We start from the raw sequence: 16,052 nt of genomic DNA, 5'->3' as shown, positions 1-16,052 counted from the left end.
TGTTTTCCAGAGGCCCGGCCCAGCCAGGAGGGACCTGACCGCCAAGCTGGGGAAGCCCAGGTGCCCAGGCCCTGGCTGCGGTAGCTTCTAGAGCCGGCTGCCATCTGGGGAGGACAAGAGCCACAGCAAGGTCTCAGAGGAGGGGGCTGGGTGGACAAACGGCCCAACAGGCAGCACCATAGCTGTGCGTGTGCGTGCATGCACATAAGGGTGTGTGTGTGTGTTTGCGTGTGCCAACACACTCGTAAGTATCTGTTGGGTTACAGTTATGAGGGGGGATTTAGAATGACTCTTCACTTTCCAAACTGTCTACAATCCTGTGTAACTTGACATAAAACGTCTTTTCCCCACAAGTCATTCATGTCTATTGTAGGAAGATTTGGAAAACGCAGAGAAGCACCCAGAATAAAGTCCAAGTTCTCAGGAATCCCAACACTAACACGGAGAGGCATTTTCTTCCCCTCTCAGAAATATTCGTGTGTGTGCGTAATTTTTAAAAATTAAGTTGGATCATAATAAACATCTTTTTCAGCCTGATTTTTAACAGTATAGGGTAAACCAGCAACAGAGGAGACATAGCCCCTAGCACCACCCTGGGCCCGGGAGGGCCTCTCAGGCCACTCCCCCACCCCATCACTCTCACACACACACACACACACACACGCATACATTCACAACTCATGCATACGTGTATATTCACACTCGTGCACATATGTATACGTTCACACACGTGCACTCACATGCACATGAACACGTATCACTCTTCCCTTGCCCATCACACACATTAATATACATACACACAAGTACAGTTACACACATGCATCACACTCCCCCCCACTGCATCACACATGCATGAACACTCACACCCACTGCTCCTACACTCATACACACGTCCATCCTCACACACACTCACACACATACACTCATATACTCACACACACCCTGTCTCTCTCTCTGTCACACACACACACACACACACACACACACACACACACATACACGCGCGCGCGCGCACACCCCAACATCATCCTTGCAACTCCAAGCAGGAAGAATCAGTCAGTGCCAGGCCAGAGAGGAAAATTGAGGCCCCAGGAAAACCAGCTCCAGATGTGCACTGGGCTTACATCTGGGCGGCCCCATGGCTTGGGGACCTGGTGAGGCCTGCCAGGGTGGGTCTGGTGAAGGGGCACTGGGTCCCCACTCTGGCCCCAAGCCTGGTCTCTCCTGCACACCCTCTGGGAGCTTGGGTGTGCCCCCCACAACGGGCGTGAGGGAGGAGGGGGGCAGCTGAAATCTCGAACCGTAACAGGAGTTCTTCAGAGGGGACACAGGTAGGGGGAGGGCCAGGACAGGACGAGAAAGATTTCAGAGAACTCCCTGCTGCTGAGTTAGGGGACACCCAGGGGGCTCTTCCACACCCGTGCCTACTTCCAACCCTGACTGCCCAGGACCTCGGTGCTGCGGACACGAGAGGGGACAGCTGGGAGAGGCACCACAGAACCAGCTGGAGCGTAGGCAATCTCCCGGCTGCCCCACCCGGTTCCGTTTGCAGCGGTCTGTCCTCGGCCCTCGCTGACCACGTCCCACTGCCATCGCTGGCCTGGAGCGTCTGGAGGGTCCTCAGGCTGGGCTGCCCCCAGGAGGAGAGTCTCTGTTGGAGGCAATCGGCTGGTGCTGGTCATACTTACAAAGAAGAGCAAGTTGAAGAGGAAGAGAAAGTATTTGGTGACTTTGATACAGGCTGACCCCATCCTGCTGGTCCTGGAGCTCCCTGGGGAGGAGAGAGAAGGCAGGTAGGTCAGGGCCAGGCTGGGCCAGGCGGAAAGGGAACAATGCTGACCGCTATCAGTGACCCAGCGGCCCCCAAATCATCCCAGCTCATCCTCACGGCAATCCCAGAGGGAGGAACTAATACGAGGTCTTGTTTCATGGTACCCAGAGGCCCAGAGAGGTTCGATGAGTGGCCCGAAGCCACACAGCCAGGAAGTGCGGGCCTACAGGCCATCTCGGATGCTTGATGTTTGACAGTTAGTCTGGGTTGGCCATTCAACTGGGCAGGGCCTGGAGGGAAGTCAAGTAGGACCCTATTGGGCTTTGGAAATGCCCAGATGGATGCTGGTCAAAGGGAGGAGGCAAGGAAGTTGGCAGGTGGTTGCTGGAGACTCAGAGGTGAGACCGTAGCTTATGGCACAGATCTGCAGCCCCGTCTGGGGCCAGGGGGCTGCTGGGAGAGAAGGAGAGTTCTGGCTTCTTAGAAAATGGACCGAGTGCGCCCTCCACCTTTTCCTCAAAGAAAGAACAAATATGCATGGTAGAATATCCAACGAATACAGAATAACACAAAGGGAACAAAAACTTTTATCTTACCCCAGAGATAAAAACTGTCATCATTTTAGGAGCTATACTTTCCAGCATGTGTGTTTAACAGATGGTTTTAAATTTTTTTTTTTTCAACGTTTATTTATTTTTGGGACAGAGAGAGACAGAGCATGAACGGGGGAGGGGCAGAGAGAGAGGGAGACACAGAATCGGAAACAGGCTCCAGGCTCTGAGCCATCAGCCCAGAGCCTGACGCGGGGCTCGAACTCCCGGACCGCGAGATCGTGACCTGGCTGAAGTCGGACGCTTAACCGACTGCGCCACCCAGGCGCCCCTAACAGATGGTTTTAAACAAAACCGGGCTCATACTGTATAGAGTGGTTTGTAACCCGCCTTTTTCATTCTACAATATACTATCTCTGCATGCTGATAAAATGTTCTATGACACAACTTTACATGTTGTGTAGGATTCCATACTGCTGATCATTTGACACTTTGCAGGGCGAGATTCCGCCAGAAAACTCATGTATAGGCAGCATTTTGCAAATAATTTCCGGAGGTTTACAGGCCCCACAAAGCTCGCTCAGGAACCCCCAAGGATCCTAGGGTTAAAGTCCCGGATACAGATATATCACAAAGCATGTAATCAATACTCTATGATTAGACCCATGGTTGTTCCCAATTTTTCACTGTTTTCCTGGGCAATACACTCATGCTTCTGAAACACAAACCATGCTTGAGCACACTGGCTGTATCTCCCCACACTGATGGACCTCAGGCCGGAAGAGGGAAGCTGGAAGCTGGCTGCCCTCGCCCCCTCCCTGAAGCCATACAATCCAGGAATGACAACAGCCCAGCTCTTGGGCTCCGTGGGGCGAAAGGAGCCAGGGCCGGGCAGCTGGGGCCGGGACAGCTGCATGGGGCAGCTGCATGGGCAGAGCTGGGCTTGGGGGTGGGGAAGCAGGCACTGGGCCCAGTGCTGTTCCCACTGCCCTGCGGACGGGAGGTGGAGGGGCAGGCCACAGAGCAGAGGGGAGGAGGGCCAAGGGGTGGGCTTTACCCCTTCCTCCTCTTGCAAGGGTAGAAGGCAGCCCTAAGCCTTGTGAATACATCCTGTCCATATGGAGGTCCCCTCTGCCTTTTCTGCATGTAATAATCTTCTATCATCCTGGCCAGTGGGAGCTCCGCTTTGACTTTCTGCACCTCCGGTAATGGGGGAGAGGGCTTAAGGGGGAGGACCCACCACCTCCCAAGGGACCCAGTTCAGTTTTCTCACGTCTCAATTAGAGAACATTTTCTTTAGCTGCCTTTCTGCGCGTCGCATTTGGGCACACAATGAAGCAAAGCCGTCCAAAGAAGGAAAAGGCTATCTGAGTGGTAATGAGCGCCCTGTTACAAGTGGCATGGAAGCAAAGCCTGAACAAAGGCTTGCGGGGATTCAAGTGCAACGTGAGGAGAGGGGCCTGAACGGCTCTACCAGGGTCCAAGGCTGGGGTCTGAGAAACGCAGGGACAACAACAGGGAGTTAGGAGCCAGGGAAACCCCAGCCATAGCAACTCCACCCGGGGCCTATCCCAGATCCGGAGCGGGCAGAACAGGGGCTCCCTGTGTCAGGAGGTCTAGAGATCTGAGATCCTGAACCGAGGCCTGGCCTGAGGGAGACCTGCAGGGGACGGTCCCCATGAAGGAGCGTGACTGTTCTCTTCTCCCCCCTCCAGCACAGAAGACCACAGGTTCTTCATGAACTTGCGCGGAACAAGAAACAGCAGAGGAAAGAGTCTCTCATGGAGGGGAAGGGGGCGTGTTTCTCGTGCTTGCCTGGCTAGGTCTCCTCCCTGTAAGTGACGCGGGATGCCCCGAGGGGCTGACCCCCAAGCAGTCTACAGACAGGTCATGATTCACTGGAAGAGCCTCGCGGAGCTCTGGCAGTGGCCAAGGGCCCGGGCAGCACGCGCTGGGATCTTGTGCAATTGGAGAAACACGCAAACGGTCTTTGGCAACCGTTGTCTGTCTGTTTCTAGGCAGTACGGGAAGGGAGTTTCTACACATTCCACTTCCACATCCTCTGCTCAGGCTGGGGCGCCAGGGCAGCCTCACAGGGTTGTGGGTGCTCAGGAAAGAAAGGGCAGTTGGCGGACAAGAGTAAATTCTGGGCCCGCTGAGAAAGAGTGGCCGCCAGTGAGTGGCACCGACTCTAGGAGGCCACCCGCGTCTCACGTGCCCAGAAAGCGAGGGAGGTGTTCCTATCCCTGGAGGCCATGGCTCAGAGAGGTGAAGTAACTCATCCAAGCCGCACAGCACCCAAGCAGGGGTGGGCTCCAGAGCCCAAGACCCTTCCCCTGTGAAGTGCGTCCTGTCTGAGTGGCCTCAACTATATAAAGGGATCTCTGGGGACGGCTGGGATTCCCAAGCGGGCAAGAAGGAGACAGAACCTGCTAAACTGGTATTCACGGATGCTCCAGACTCTGAGCAACCTCGCTGGTCTCAGGCACTCACATGAATTGTACTAGACATTGGGCAAAGCCCTTCCGTGTCCTATAAGCAAAGAAAGGCACAGAAGGGTGAAGGAGCTTGTCCCCAGTCACTGGTATGTTGACCAGCAAGGGCAGAATTCAGGCCACCTAACCCCTTAGGCCACCCCATCTTCTCCGGGAGGCAGCTGGGGAGGGGGGGGGGGGTGCTCAGATGTTAGAACAGGAGCCAGCAGCCCCATGACTGGCAGGCAGTTTGGCCAATCCGGGAAGCCCCAGAGGCTCCCTGGGGATCTCCTGAGGGAGGAGAAGGTGCCCAGAACCAGTGGCACACAGGCCAACATCCAAGGGTGCAAAGTCTCTCTTCCCTGTAAGGTACAGACATTTCCCCCTCAAAGCGACACGGAGGAGACGGGTAGCCCCAAGAAGGTCTGGGGGTCACAGCCCAGGCTGAGAACGTGCCCAGGTCGCTCCGCGATGGGGTGTGGCATCATCAGGGAGCTCCCAGAGTTGGGGTCAGAAGGCCTGGGGATCTGAACCTCAGTCTTCTCCATCCACGAGACAGGAGGAAGGGCTGGTGTGGGGCGAGAGTTGGCCAACTGGGTCTGTGGAGCAAATCCAACCCACCACCTATTTTTTGTACAACTTGTGACCTAAGAACAGATTGCACATTTTTAAATAGTTGGGGAAAAAACATAAAAAGATTTTGTAGCACATAGAGGTGGCAAAAGTTGAACGTGAGGAACTGCACTCAGGGAGGAGACAAAGGACTCCGGATAAGAGTTCAGATACTGGCTCTGCCAACACGTGGCCACAGGGAAGGGACTTCTAGGTCCTCGTTCTCCTCACCCACAGAGTGAGGGGCCTGACTGAACCCACTGCTGTAAACGGATAGGTCAGTACCTCGTACGGCCAGGGCTCCCTGGGCCTGTGTCGGTCGGTACTTGTGGAAGAAGTAAGGGGTGAGGGTTTCATTTGCAGATGAAGTTGAAGAGAATGTTATGCTTCCTTGTGTATACTTTCCATAAACACTGGAGGGTCTGCCCACGCCTCCCGGCAAGCGTGTACGGACGGCCGACGACACAAGGGAATGACACGAATGCGCGTTTTATTGGAAAATTCCAGAGCAGCCTCCGACAGCTGTCTGGGCAGTAGGTAGGAGGGACTGTTTTATGTTATACTTTATAGCAGGTAAATTGACCATTTCTAAGCAACCACAATTTAAATTGACCAAATACACCATTTTACGCCAAACCAATTTGTACTGTGAGATTACTGCGCTGGTATTTTACCAACGCCTACTCATCCTTCAAGACTGGCTTCAGAAATCACCTCCAGGAAGATGCCTCTACTCCAGCCAGCCTTGTCCCTACCACGGTAGTCACCTAGTCCCTGTCAACACAGATTGCTGGTTAGCCACGCCCCCTCTCCGCTTCCTTCCAATAGCTTCGGATACTGGATTCGTTGTTCCAAGAACAGGTTCCGGCGTTAGAGGGCCTGCCTGGGTTTGAATGTAATCCTCTCATCTCCCAGCTGTGTGATCTTGAACAGCTGACTTAACCTCTCTGAGCGTCACCTTACTCATTTCTGAAAGGAGGAAAACGAAACCCATTTGGAAGCTTTGTCCGGAGATTAAATTAGATAATGTGGGTAAAATGCCTGGCATATGAGGCTTTCAATAAATGGAGGTTACCACTCGAATTCATGATGCTGTATGGTAATTGTCTACTTCACTGTCCATCTCCCCTGTGAACCGTGATACTTTGAGGGGAAAGACTATGTATTATTTATGAGAACAAAGTAGGCTCCCAGCAAATGTTGCAGAATCAAAGATGGAATGGGTGGCTGGACAGAGCCACGGATGGGGGTTGGCGGTGGGAGGATGCAGGGATAACTGGCGGGCTGGGTGGATGGAAGGATGATGGACAGATGGATGGAGGGATGGGTGGAGGGGAGAATGGAGGGACGGTGAAGTGAGGAGGGACTTCCCCATAAAACACCTGGACTTTCAAGCGCTCAGCCACCTGAAAGGGGTCTGATACCCACGGCCCCTGAGTCAGTGGGGACTGTTTTTAGACCTCCTCTGTCCTCATCCAAGGGGTGGGGTGGGGGTTTTGTGGGGCGAGCTCCCTGAGCCAGCTCTGGGTGCCAGGACCCACCGCCAAGGCTCCTTCACTTTCCCCGAAGCCCCCTGGGTACAGGAAGCAGGACTGGGAAAGAGCTGGTGTCTTCGTGAGCACCGCTGTCCGTGTGGGGCACCTGAGAATTTGCACTCGTAGGGTAGGAGGCTCGGTCTGTTCTCCACCTGAGGACGGGGCGGGGGGGCAGGGGCCCTCCAGCCTGACCCTGGAACACGCATGTCCCCAAACGGCCTCGTGGAAAACAGTTACGTGACGGAGCGGCACCGGCAGGCCCAGAGTGGGGAGGTGCGGGTTCAGTGCCCACTCTGGTGGGACACGGGGTACCGGACCCAGCGCGGTGACCGCCCTCCCTGGGCCCGCCTCCTCACCTGTGCGATGCCGGGCTGGAACCAGATCAGCGTTTCCTGGAGTGGCGCCTCACAGTGAGTCCTCGAAGTCGCGCTGTTAAGAACAGAAGGTTTGCTGTCACCGAGTCTGTAAAGTGTCACTTCTTCTCCCCGAGAGCCACCACACATTAGGCTGTTAGCATCCTCAAGATCGCCGCGGCAAACACTGCTGAACTGAAACCACTTTTCACTTAATAGCCCTCAAGGCCACACGGAGCACGTCTTAGGAAATGCCAGACCAGAGGCGCCTGCTCAGGGGCCGGCGCTAAGGATTCTAAGTGCTGCAGGGTTCGGGGGCCAGGGATGGGGTGGGGATGGCCTTTCCACCCAACAGCTGTCCCAGGCCAAACACCTAAAAGCCACACCCACCCACACTCCCTCTCCCTCCTCCCCCTCATCCCGCAGCCTGAAGGTGTCTCCTCTAGTCCCACACCTCACCCAGCCCAAATCTCACCTCCTGCCTGGACCAGTGCAGCTCCCTGCTGGTCACAGGCTCCACTCCTGTCCTCCCCCATCCCTCATCCACGCTGCAGGAAGGGGTTTGAAAACGGTAAACCAGACCTTGTCACTCCCCTGCCTGCAGCCCTGTAACCTTGACGTAGCCAACATGTCCCCTATAAAATCCAGCCTCTTAGGCAGCAGGCGGGGTCCCGTCTGGTTTGCCCTGCCCCTCCCCTGTCCTCAGCACCGCACGCCTTGGCCCTCCCCATACACGCGCTCATTCCTAAGGCCACTCTTTTCTGTGACTTGGTACACTAGGTCCTTGCCTGCTTCAGAGCCTTTGTCCTGGTGGTTCCCCCAAAGCTCCCGGCTGGTTCCTCCACTTCCTATAGGTCAAGTTCCCTCCTCCCCGAGGCCTTCCCTGAACACCTCATCTGCACAGCAGAATCCAAACATGCCAACATCCAGCCCCCGTCCCTGCCCCAACCAAGTTGCCCAAATCTCAGGTTGGGGTGAGGGGGTCTCGCCTGCTGACTGTAAGGAACAGCACCCTGGACACTGGGGCCTATCACATGGCCTGCTCACCGCAGTTAGCTTATTGGTTCACTTAGTGCGTCTAGAGCCCCCATTAGAACACGGCTCCTTCAGGGGAGGGCTGTGTCTGTCTCGCTCACCCCGGATCCCAGAGCCCGGAGCAGTGCCTAGTATGTGCTAAGCGCTCGGTATGTATTTGCAGGAAGAAGGAAGGGGAAGGGGGTGTCTGGGGAGCTCAGGAAAGATTTCTCAGAGGAGATGAGACAAACCAGCTTTGATCCTGCACCTGGAGGTTTCTGGTCCTTAAGAATGACGTTGTTGGTTTATGGGAAGGGGAGGCTGCTTACTCCCAAGAATGGATTTTAATCTCCTCTAGGTCAGAAAAGCTGGGAGCCCTATCCCTAGATGCAGATGGGCAGGCGCGTGCTTTCCCTGGGTCACTCACCCTGGAAAGCCAAGAGGTTCGTACTTCGCCCATCTCCCAACTGGCTTAGGGCAGTGGTCCCCAATCTCGGCTGTGCGTAGAATCACCCTGGAAGCTGTACAACTTGCCTGCCCCCCATCCCCCGCCGAGATCCTGATTAAATTGGTCTGGGTTACAGTCCAGACTACAAGGTCTTTTAAGTTTCCAGGGGATGCTAATGTGTTGAGACCCACTGCCATGGGCCTGGTCCCCAGCGTGGCCTGGTCCCTCTGCTCCCAGTGCGACGCAGGCAGGCCTGCGGGCCCTGGGGCAGCAGGGCCTGGCCGGGGAGAATCTCACACGAAGCTCCCTGTACCTCTGCTCCTCTTGCTAGAGGCTCACGCCACCCCTCCCCTACACGACACCGGGGTCATTTATCCCAGGAGGAATATCTGTTCTGCAGAAGACCTTCCAGATCCCGCATTTCCCAGAGGGGATGGAGACAGCAAGAGCTCACAAGTCACACAGCAAGATCAGGGCTGACGCACAGGGAGGACTTGGACTTCCCCAGGCCACCTGCTGCCTGTCCTGGCTCCCCGGGCCTTCTGCATAGACAGGTATAGGACAGTCACACGGCAGCCCTTCGTTCCCACCCCCGAGCGGCCTCATATGCCTCAGCTCAGCCACATCACCTTGGGAAACACTACAGAGCTGCCTCTGTCAGCAGATGGGCATAGTAAACGTACCCACCCCACACAGGTATGAAGACGAACCATAGTCAGGTTCATGCATAGTAGGGCTCAGTCTGTGCTGGGCACCCTGGCCATCCCTCCCGCCCTCCCTGCCTGAAGATACCAAATCTGCGCATCGCAGCCAGCTATGTGTCCTTGAGCAATCATTTCACCACGGTGCCTCAGCTTTCCCACTTGTAAAATGGACTGACTAATGGATTATGGCAAGGCTTCCAGGAGCTAATATCTGTAAAGTGCCTGGCCCCCAGGAAGTGTCAAATAAATGCTATCAAATTACAACAATGATGATTACTACCCAGAGTCGTTGATTTCCTGACCAACAGTCCAAAGCGCTCTCGCCGGGGGGGGGGCGCGAGGGGGCTGGATCCAGCCTCCAAATGTATGCCTGGCCTGGGGGCCTCCGTGCCAGAGGGTGACCGCTGCTGCTCCTGGCAAGAGGGTAGGGGTTAAACAGGGCAGGGCAGGGCTGGGCCCGCCAAGGAACAGGGCCTCTGACCTGAGCATGGGCGGTGCCTCTGTCTCTGAGCCTCTGGCAGTGTCTCAGAGGCCTGAGGCCTGGAGATCCAGCCAGTTTGGTGAGTTGACAACTGATCTCACCTGATCTCACCAGGAACTCAGAGAAAGCCTGGCCTGGCTGTTCGTTTCTGGAAACCGGCCTATCCTGCGGGCTCACCACCTGCAAGCTAGTCCTCAGCCACTCAGCTCCCCAGTTCTCTGGACTTTGTCCTGGTCATCCACGAAAAGAGGCTGGTCACAGGTGGCTGTGTTTGTTTTCATGTGGGGCAGGTGATGTGTTTCCTGAAACCTCGGCTGGCTCCGGGGGCTGGCTTTTTGACCACTGCATGATCTTATTTTTCATTCCCCAATCTTCCCTTTTGTTGTTGTTGTTGTTGTTAAAAGAGAAAAGAAAAAGTATAATAGGCCGTTTCTCTGGGCAACAGGAAAATCACAAGGCCATAGAATGTGATTAGGCTCATGTTTCCTTTAACACCTGAGTCTGAATCCCAGCTCTGCTTCCAACTAGCTGTGTGACCTTGAGCAAGGGGATTACAGAACCTCTCCGAGCCTTCCCATCTCATCTCTAACACGGGGGTACGAATGCCACCACCTCCGCCATCCCGGGTCAGAAGACACTCAGATCAGACCCTCCCAGGAATCACAGGATCCTAGAGCCCCAGGCCCTCCTGTTTGTCTTACAGATACGGAACCTGCTTCTGCCGCACCATCCCATGAGCCCAGGTGACAGGTCCTCTCCTAAGGACCTTAACACCTGGAGCTGGGACTGACTCCTGGCATTTGGGGGAAGAAGGCCAGGGGCACCCCAGGAACGCAGGCAGCCACCACGCCTGGCCAGACTGTGGCACAGGAGTAACAGCACCGTATAGTTTGTATCATACCATTCCCACTGTCTCTTATTTAATCTCTGTAACGAACCCCACAGAGATACTGTCATACCCACTTAATAGATAAGGAAACTGAGTCTCAGGCGTTCAGTGACCCGCCCAAGGCCACACAAGTAAGTGGCTAAGCTCCCTCCTCGTCACCTGCTGCTGAAGTGAATGAAGTAGATGGTGGAGCCAGCTCAGCCCACCCTTCCGCACCCCTGCCTGCCTGCCCCTCATCCCGCCACGGCTCCAAGGCTGGTTCTTGACTTCCTGTCAGGAAGGAAAAGATCAGCCCCACCAATCCTGGCCAGAGTGTTCTTTCAGCGTGGCTGACGAGGCTGACAGATGTGGCCCTTCCTACGAGGCTCTGCTCTGAAACCCAAGCCATGAGACTGGCAGGCCATTAGCATGAGGAGGACGAGGCCACTTTACAGACGGTACGACACCAAGAAGCGCAGACACCTTGAGCCTTCCAGCCTTCCCACCTGGCACCATGCAGCCAAAGGCTCAAACTGAGGCTGAACCATAGCCTCTGACCTCTCCCTCTCCATGGCTCCTTTTCTGGACTGTTTTTGGCCTTCTTAGCAGGCTACTTGGGCCCCATGCAGACCCTGCCCCCTCCCAATGCTGGTCCTAGGGCTTATATATTTTGACTCACAGTGTCAGAAGGATGCCTTTGACATCACCTACTTTGTCCCCATTTCTCAGATGAAGAGACTGAGGCCCAGAGAGGACTATGAATCCCCACCCTTCTGGGGAATGTGTGTGCTCAGTATGTATGGTGAGGGAAGGGAGGGGATTGGTTAGAGCCATCTCCTTCCCAACCTGTTTCACATAACGATACATATAGAGAAGTATCTGTTTGGTCCCTGGGGTGGATAGAGAGGAATGCTCCTGGTCTGAGTTGACCAGCCCAGGGCTCTGTCCCCATGGGCTGAGAAGATAACCAACCATCTCAACACATTGGGGACATTCACCACATCGGCTGGAAAGCCCTAACTTGGAGGAATATTTAGAACTCTCTGAGAGGCTATCCAGGAGCCTCAGATTTGAGGGCCCCTAACAGGAAGACCCGGATGGGGGCCCTCAGAATTTAGCCACCTTCCGAGGACCCCTCCCCATCCCCGTGGCAGAGGACAGAACAATGAACCAGGTCATAGTATGGCCTTTGAATTGAGAGAGACCTAAATTCCAATCCCACTTCACAGAGCTGTGTGACTTTTGGCAAGGTGCCTACCCACCTTGAGCCTCAGTGTCCTCATCTGTAAAATGGGGCTATCAAGCCTTGGCCGGGGAAATGGTGGGATCAGCTTGCCAAACGCTCGGATGCAAGCACACAGAGACGGGGGGCTGTGGGAAGAGTCAGGCGAAATGACTCCCCTCCTCACACGGCAGGAGGAGGGTGTGCACGAAGACTGTCCCTTGAGACGCAGGACACACACGGCTTCCCGCAAACTGCCCCAGGAAGGTTCCTGTCCCCGCGAACCTGAAACAGACATCGGGCAGAGGGAAGACCGATGGATGGCATGAGCGTTTACGGAAGCATCTCCGAGGGAGCGGTGCTTCGCTAACCTCAGCCAATCAACCCCATGCCGCTCGGTGAGGCGGAAAGCGTGGCTTCGTCATCCTGGGTTATCAGCGGGGGCTCAGGAAGGTGGTGGCCCTTGCCCTGGTCACATGAGCTTTGTGTTCCAGACCCCCTAACCCTGGAGTCCAGGGTCCTGCCTACTTTGTGGCCCGAGAGGGGGCCCTCCCGGGGGCTCCCAAGTGGCCGTCTCCGCTCAGAGTTTGCGTCCTGCACCAAGCCCACTGCAGGTCATTGAATCTCCGACTCCAGGCAGGCCCTGAGCCAGACACGGGGAGGAAGGAGGAGACCCCCCTGCCCTCAGGGAGTGCCCCGTTTGGCGGATGTGAACGGGAGCAATCACACACCAACATCATCTCAAAGCGGCACCCAGCCAATACTAACCAAAGCTAACATTTTTGCTGTTACCTGTCACCAGCAATCCTGCCAAGTGCTTCACATGGCTCAGTTCACCCTGGCGATGACCCGACGAGGTGGCTTCTGCTTTTACCTCCATTTTATGGAGGGAGAAACTGAGGCTCGGGGTGGGAAAGGGACTTGCCCAAGGTGACACAGACCGTAAAGCTGGGAGTTGAACCCCACCAGTCCGACCCTTTGCTGTCATCTACACTGCCTGCAGAAACAAAGTCACAAACGATAGCCAACTAAAATAGTTTCACCAAGGCCTAACCCAAGTTCACTGGGTTTTACAGTCTGGCCTCCCAACCAACTGAAGACATTCTGGAACCACACTCGAGAGCCAGGGACCAGCTCGCACACCCATCACAGAGCCTGGAGGCAGGCGGTTAGCAAAGGGTTAGCCTCTGCGTCAGGGCTGGGGTTCCTAAGACTCTGAGGCTGGGTGCTAAGTGTGCCCTAGGGAGGCAATTAGGGAGAAGGAAGGGACCCCACATGGCATCAGGCAGGCTCTTTGGTCACAGTATCCTGTCCCTAGGCACTGGGTTCAGGAAGAAAGAAAAAAGGCAGCAGAGATGCTACCTCCTCCAGGCAGCCTTCCCAGAACATTCTCCTGCGCAGACTCTTTCAGGGGCTGTCTGGCAGCCCTAATTATCTCGGCATGAGGAGTTAGGGTGGGCATCAGACAGCCATGGGGTCAAACCCTGGCTCTGTCTACTCCTAACTGCCACTAAACTTTTCTGAGCCTCAGTTCTCTCATCTGTAAAATGGCCTAATACCTCCCACCTCCCAAGGCTACAGTTCTCAGCGCCTCTAGGCCTGAGAGGCATTCTGGCTCCAGGGATATTTGATGGGAAGAGCCAGGGACAGACACGGGGGCGGGGTGAATGAGACGCAGTCCAGGAAAAGTGCTGCGCACACGGGTACGGGGACTGTCTCTCTCATGGGTCCTTGGGGGCAGACACAGAAAAGATGGGGCCAAGGGTAGAGCGCAGGAGCAGGTCTCGAACCCCAAGAGCTCTGGGGAGATAGGGGTCTTCCTGGCTGGGACCCAACTAAAGTGGCTCAGGCCAGGAGAGAAGGGAAGAGCGGGGCTCTCTGCCTTTTCCTTCAGTCCTTCCCCTCCCCTGCCTCTTCCCCTGTGTATCTGTCCCTATTTCCCCCCGTGGCTTCCTCTGAGCTTCACCCTGGCCCCCGTCTCTCCCTGTGTCCAAGACCAGCTCTCAAGCCTCCTTCTCGCGCATCCTTCCTCCTTAGAGCCTCTGACGTCCGGAATGTCCAGGGCAACCTCACCAGCGTACAGGCCCCCGGCTCCAGCCTAGCCAGCCTTCCCCATAGCAGGTCCCAGCTCCAGCAAGGAGCGGCCTGGGGAAATCCGTTTCCACAGTCAGCTGTAGGCATCCGGGACCTCCGAGCCTGGGATGAAGGGCTGTACCTCCCATGTGGTGGGTGGAACCCAAGCCCCAGGTTCCTGGGCAGGGTGGTGGCCACTTAGGCAGCCCAGACACCCGACAGCCGGGGCACAGCCTGTTATGGCTCTATTCCCAGGGACAGAGAGCCCTAGGCCTGGGCAGAGCCAGCCAGGGTGGCTTTGGGTCTCGGTACCTCCAGAGACCTTCTGGCTTCAGAGGTACTTGGTGGGTAGGCAGAGGTAGACTGGTGGGGGGTGTTGCTGGGCGGGACAGGGTGTTGCTGGGCGGGTAAGGAAAGAGAGACAGAGAATGACAGGGAGAGAGGGAGGACACAGATCCTAGGTGAAGGGAGCCTTCTGTGCATCCAGGACTCCAGCCCTCTCTGGTCTGCACAGGAAGTCCCCAGGGAAGCCTACGGCAAAACCCGGCCAGGAATGAAGGCCCTGCTTACCCAAGCAGGATCCCACCCCAGGAGCCAGCCCAGCTCAGCCTCCCCCTACCCACTCCCCACCATCTCCTCTAGCCAACAGCCCGCCTCCCCTGTGGCCTCCCTGAGACTGGCGCCCTCCAGTTCTTACCCGCACTGTCCTTCCCCCACCGGCCATTAACAATGGCCCATCCCCTCCCCAGAACATTCTCCTCAGCCTTGGCCTCCCCCAGATTCTGGGAGCGCCAGGCAGAGCCATGGCCGGAAACTGCCCCCTCTGAGATTCCCCTTCTGAGAAGTCTGGGTCCGTATCACCAGAGGGGATACTAGAGGCACTCACAGACCCCGAAGATGGCTGAAGCAGGCAGAGGACATGACCTCAGCCTGCAGTGGCTAAGCCAAAATGAGCACCCAGGTCCCAAACAGCCCCACGGAGTTCCCCAACCTGAGCCCTCAGGGCCCTGGGGAAGGGGAAGAAGAAAGGAACAGAGCTCAACCTGGGCTACCCTCTACCTTCTAATCACAGCTCTTCCCTAAACTTTAGTTTCCCTATCTGTGCAGTGGGGTAGGCCCTATGCCGGCTCCCGGATCTCCTGGGGCAGGCATCTAGGACCCTTCACCCTGGAGACCTCCACCTCCTCTCAACCGGGCTCCCCATTCCCGGTGGGCATGTCTCTGCAAGGCAAAATGTAGCCAAGACTGCGAACACCGTGGATGGGGGAACGGGGCTGGGTGGAGAGGTCGTGAGTCCCAGCAGCGGGCCTGGGCAAGCCCCCTTCCTTCTCTAGGATAATAACAGTTCATTCCTGCCTTACAGGGAGGTGGGGGGGTTGAGGAATGAAAATGCTCTCGCACAATAAAGGGAAGCGTGTGATTACTGTCACGGTGAGAAGGTCCCATGTGCAGACAGACAGGCGTGGAAGGGGATCTGTGTCCCCAGTGGGCCCCAGGGCCAGGCTTGGCATTCCAAGAATTGTGAGCATAGGGACCTGCTGGCAGGGGGGAGGGGGGAGCACCAACTCTGTCTCAGACAGTCAGGTGGGGCCTCTGGCCCGCTCCCCTAGACAGGCTACTGCCCCTGGGCAACCCAGCACACCAGGCCAGGAGCCAAGAACTCAACGGCCTGGTGAGCCTCCGGGTGTCCAGAGGGGAAGGGGACCGTTCATGCTGCACCAGGAAAACAGAGAGGTAAATGAGCCATGCTGGGCTCTTGAGAGGCAGCCCTCAGGGCTTCGGGTCACCTGGATTCCCACCCCTACCCTACCGGGAAGGCTCCAGGGTGATCCTGAGAACGTAGAAGGTAGGAGTAACCCCCTTCTGAAGATCAGGAAACAGGCTCTAGGAGGGATTATGTCCAGGGTCACAACTTAGACCCGGCAGATCTTGATTAAACACATTTA

General features: G+C 56.1%; 1 protein-coding gene across 4 annotated transcripts in view; it reads right to left on the bottom strand.

The window, feature by feature from the left end:
* The window catches only part of CD82 (CD82 molecule), a 50,561-nt gene that overhangs the window by 22,179 nt on the left and 12,330 nt on the right, over positions 1-16,052 (bottom strand). Inside the window, exons 1-3 of one of the 4 annotated variants that reach the window (XM_045485048.1) lie at positions 12,074-12,098; positions 7,300-7,372; positions 1,689-1,771 (exon numbers count right to left, since the gene is read on the bottom strand). In XM_045485048.1, coding sequence (XP_045341004.1) covers positions 1,689-1,751 — 63 coding nt within the window. In that variant the 5' untranslated portion in view covers positions 1,752-1,771; positions 7,300-7,372; positions 12,074-12,098. Of the gene's footprint in view, positions 1-1,688; positions 1,772-7,299; positions 7,373-10,044; positions 10,069-12,073; positions 12,099-16,052 lie in introns of those variants that run through there. The other 3 variants (XM_045485046.1, XM_045485045.1, XM_045485049.1) reach the window with 3 other exon arrangements.

This window comes from Leopardus geoffroyi, chromosome D1 (genome assembly GCF_018350155.1).
Source record: "Leopardus geoffroyi isolate Oge1 chromosome D1, O.geoffroyi_Oge1_pat1.0, whole genome shotgun sequence".
Taxonomy (NCBI): Eukaryota; Metazoa; Chordata; class Mammalia; order Carnivora; family Felidae; genus Leopardus; species Leopardus geoffroyi.
This window is presented reverse-complemented; position numbering and strand designations above follow the sequence as displayed.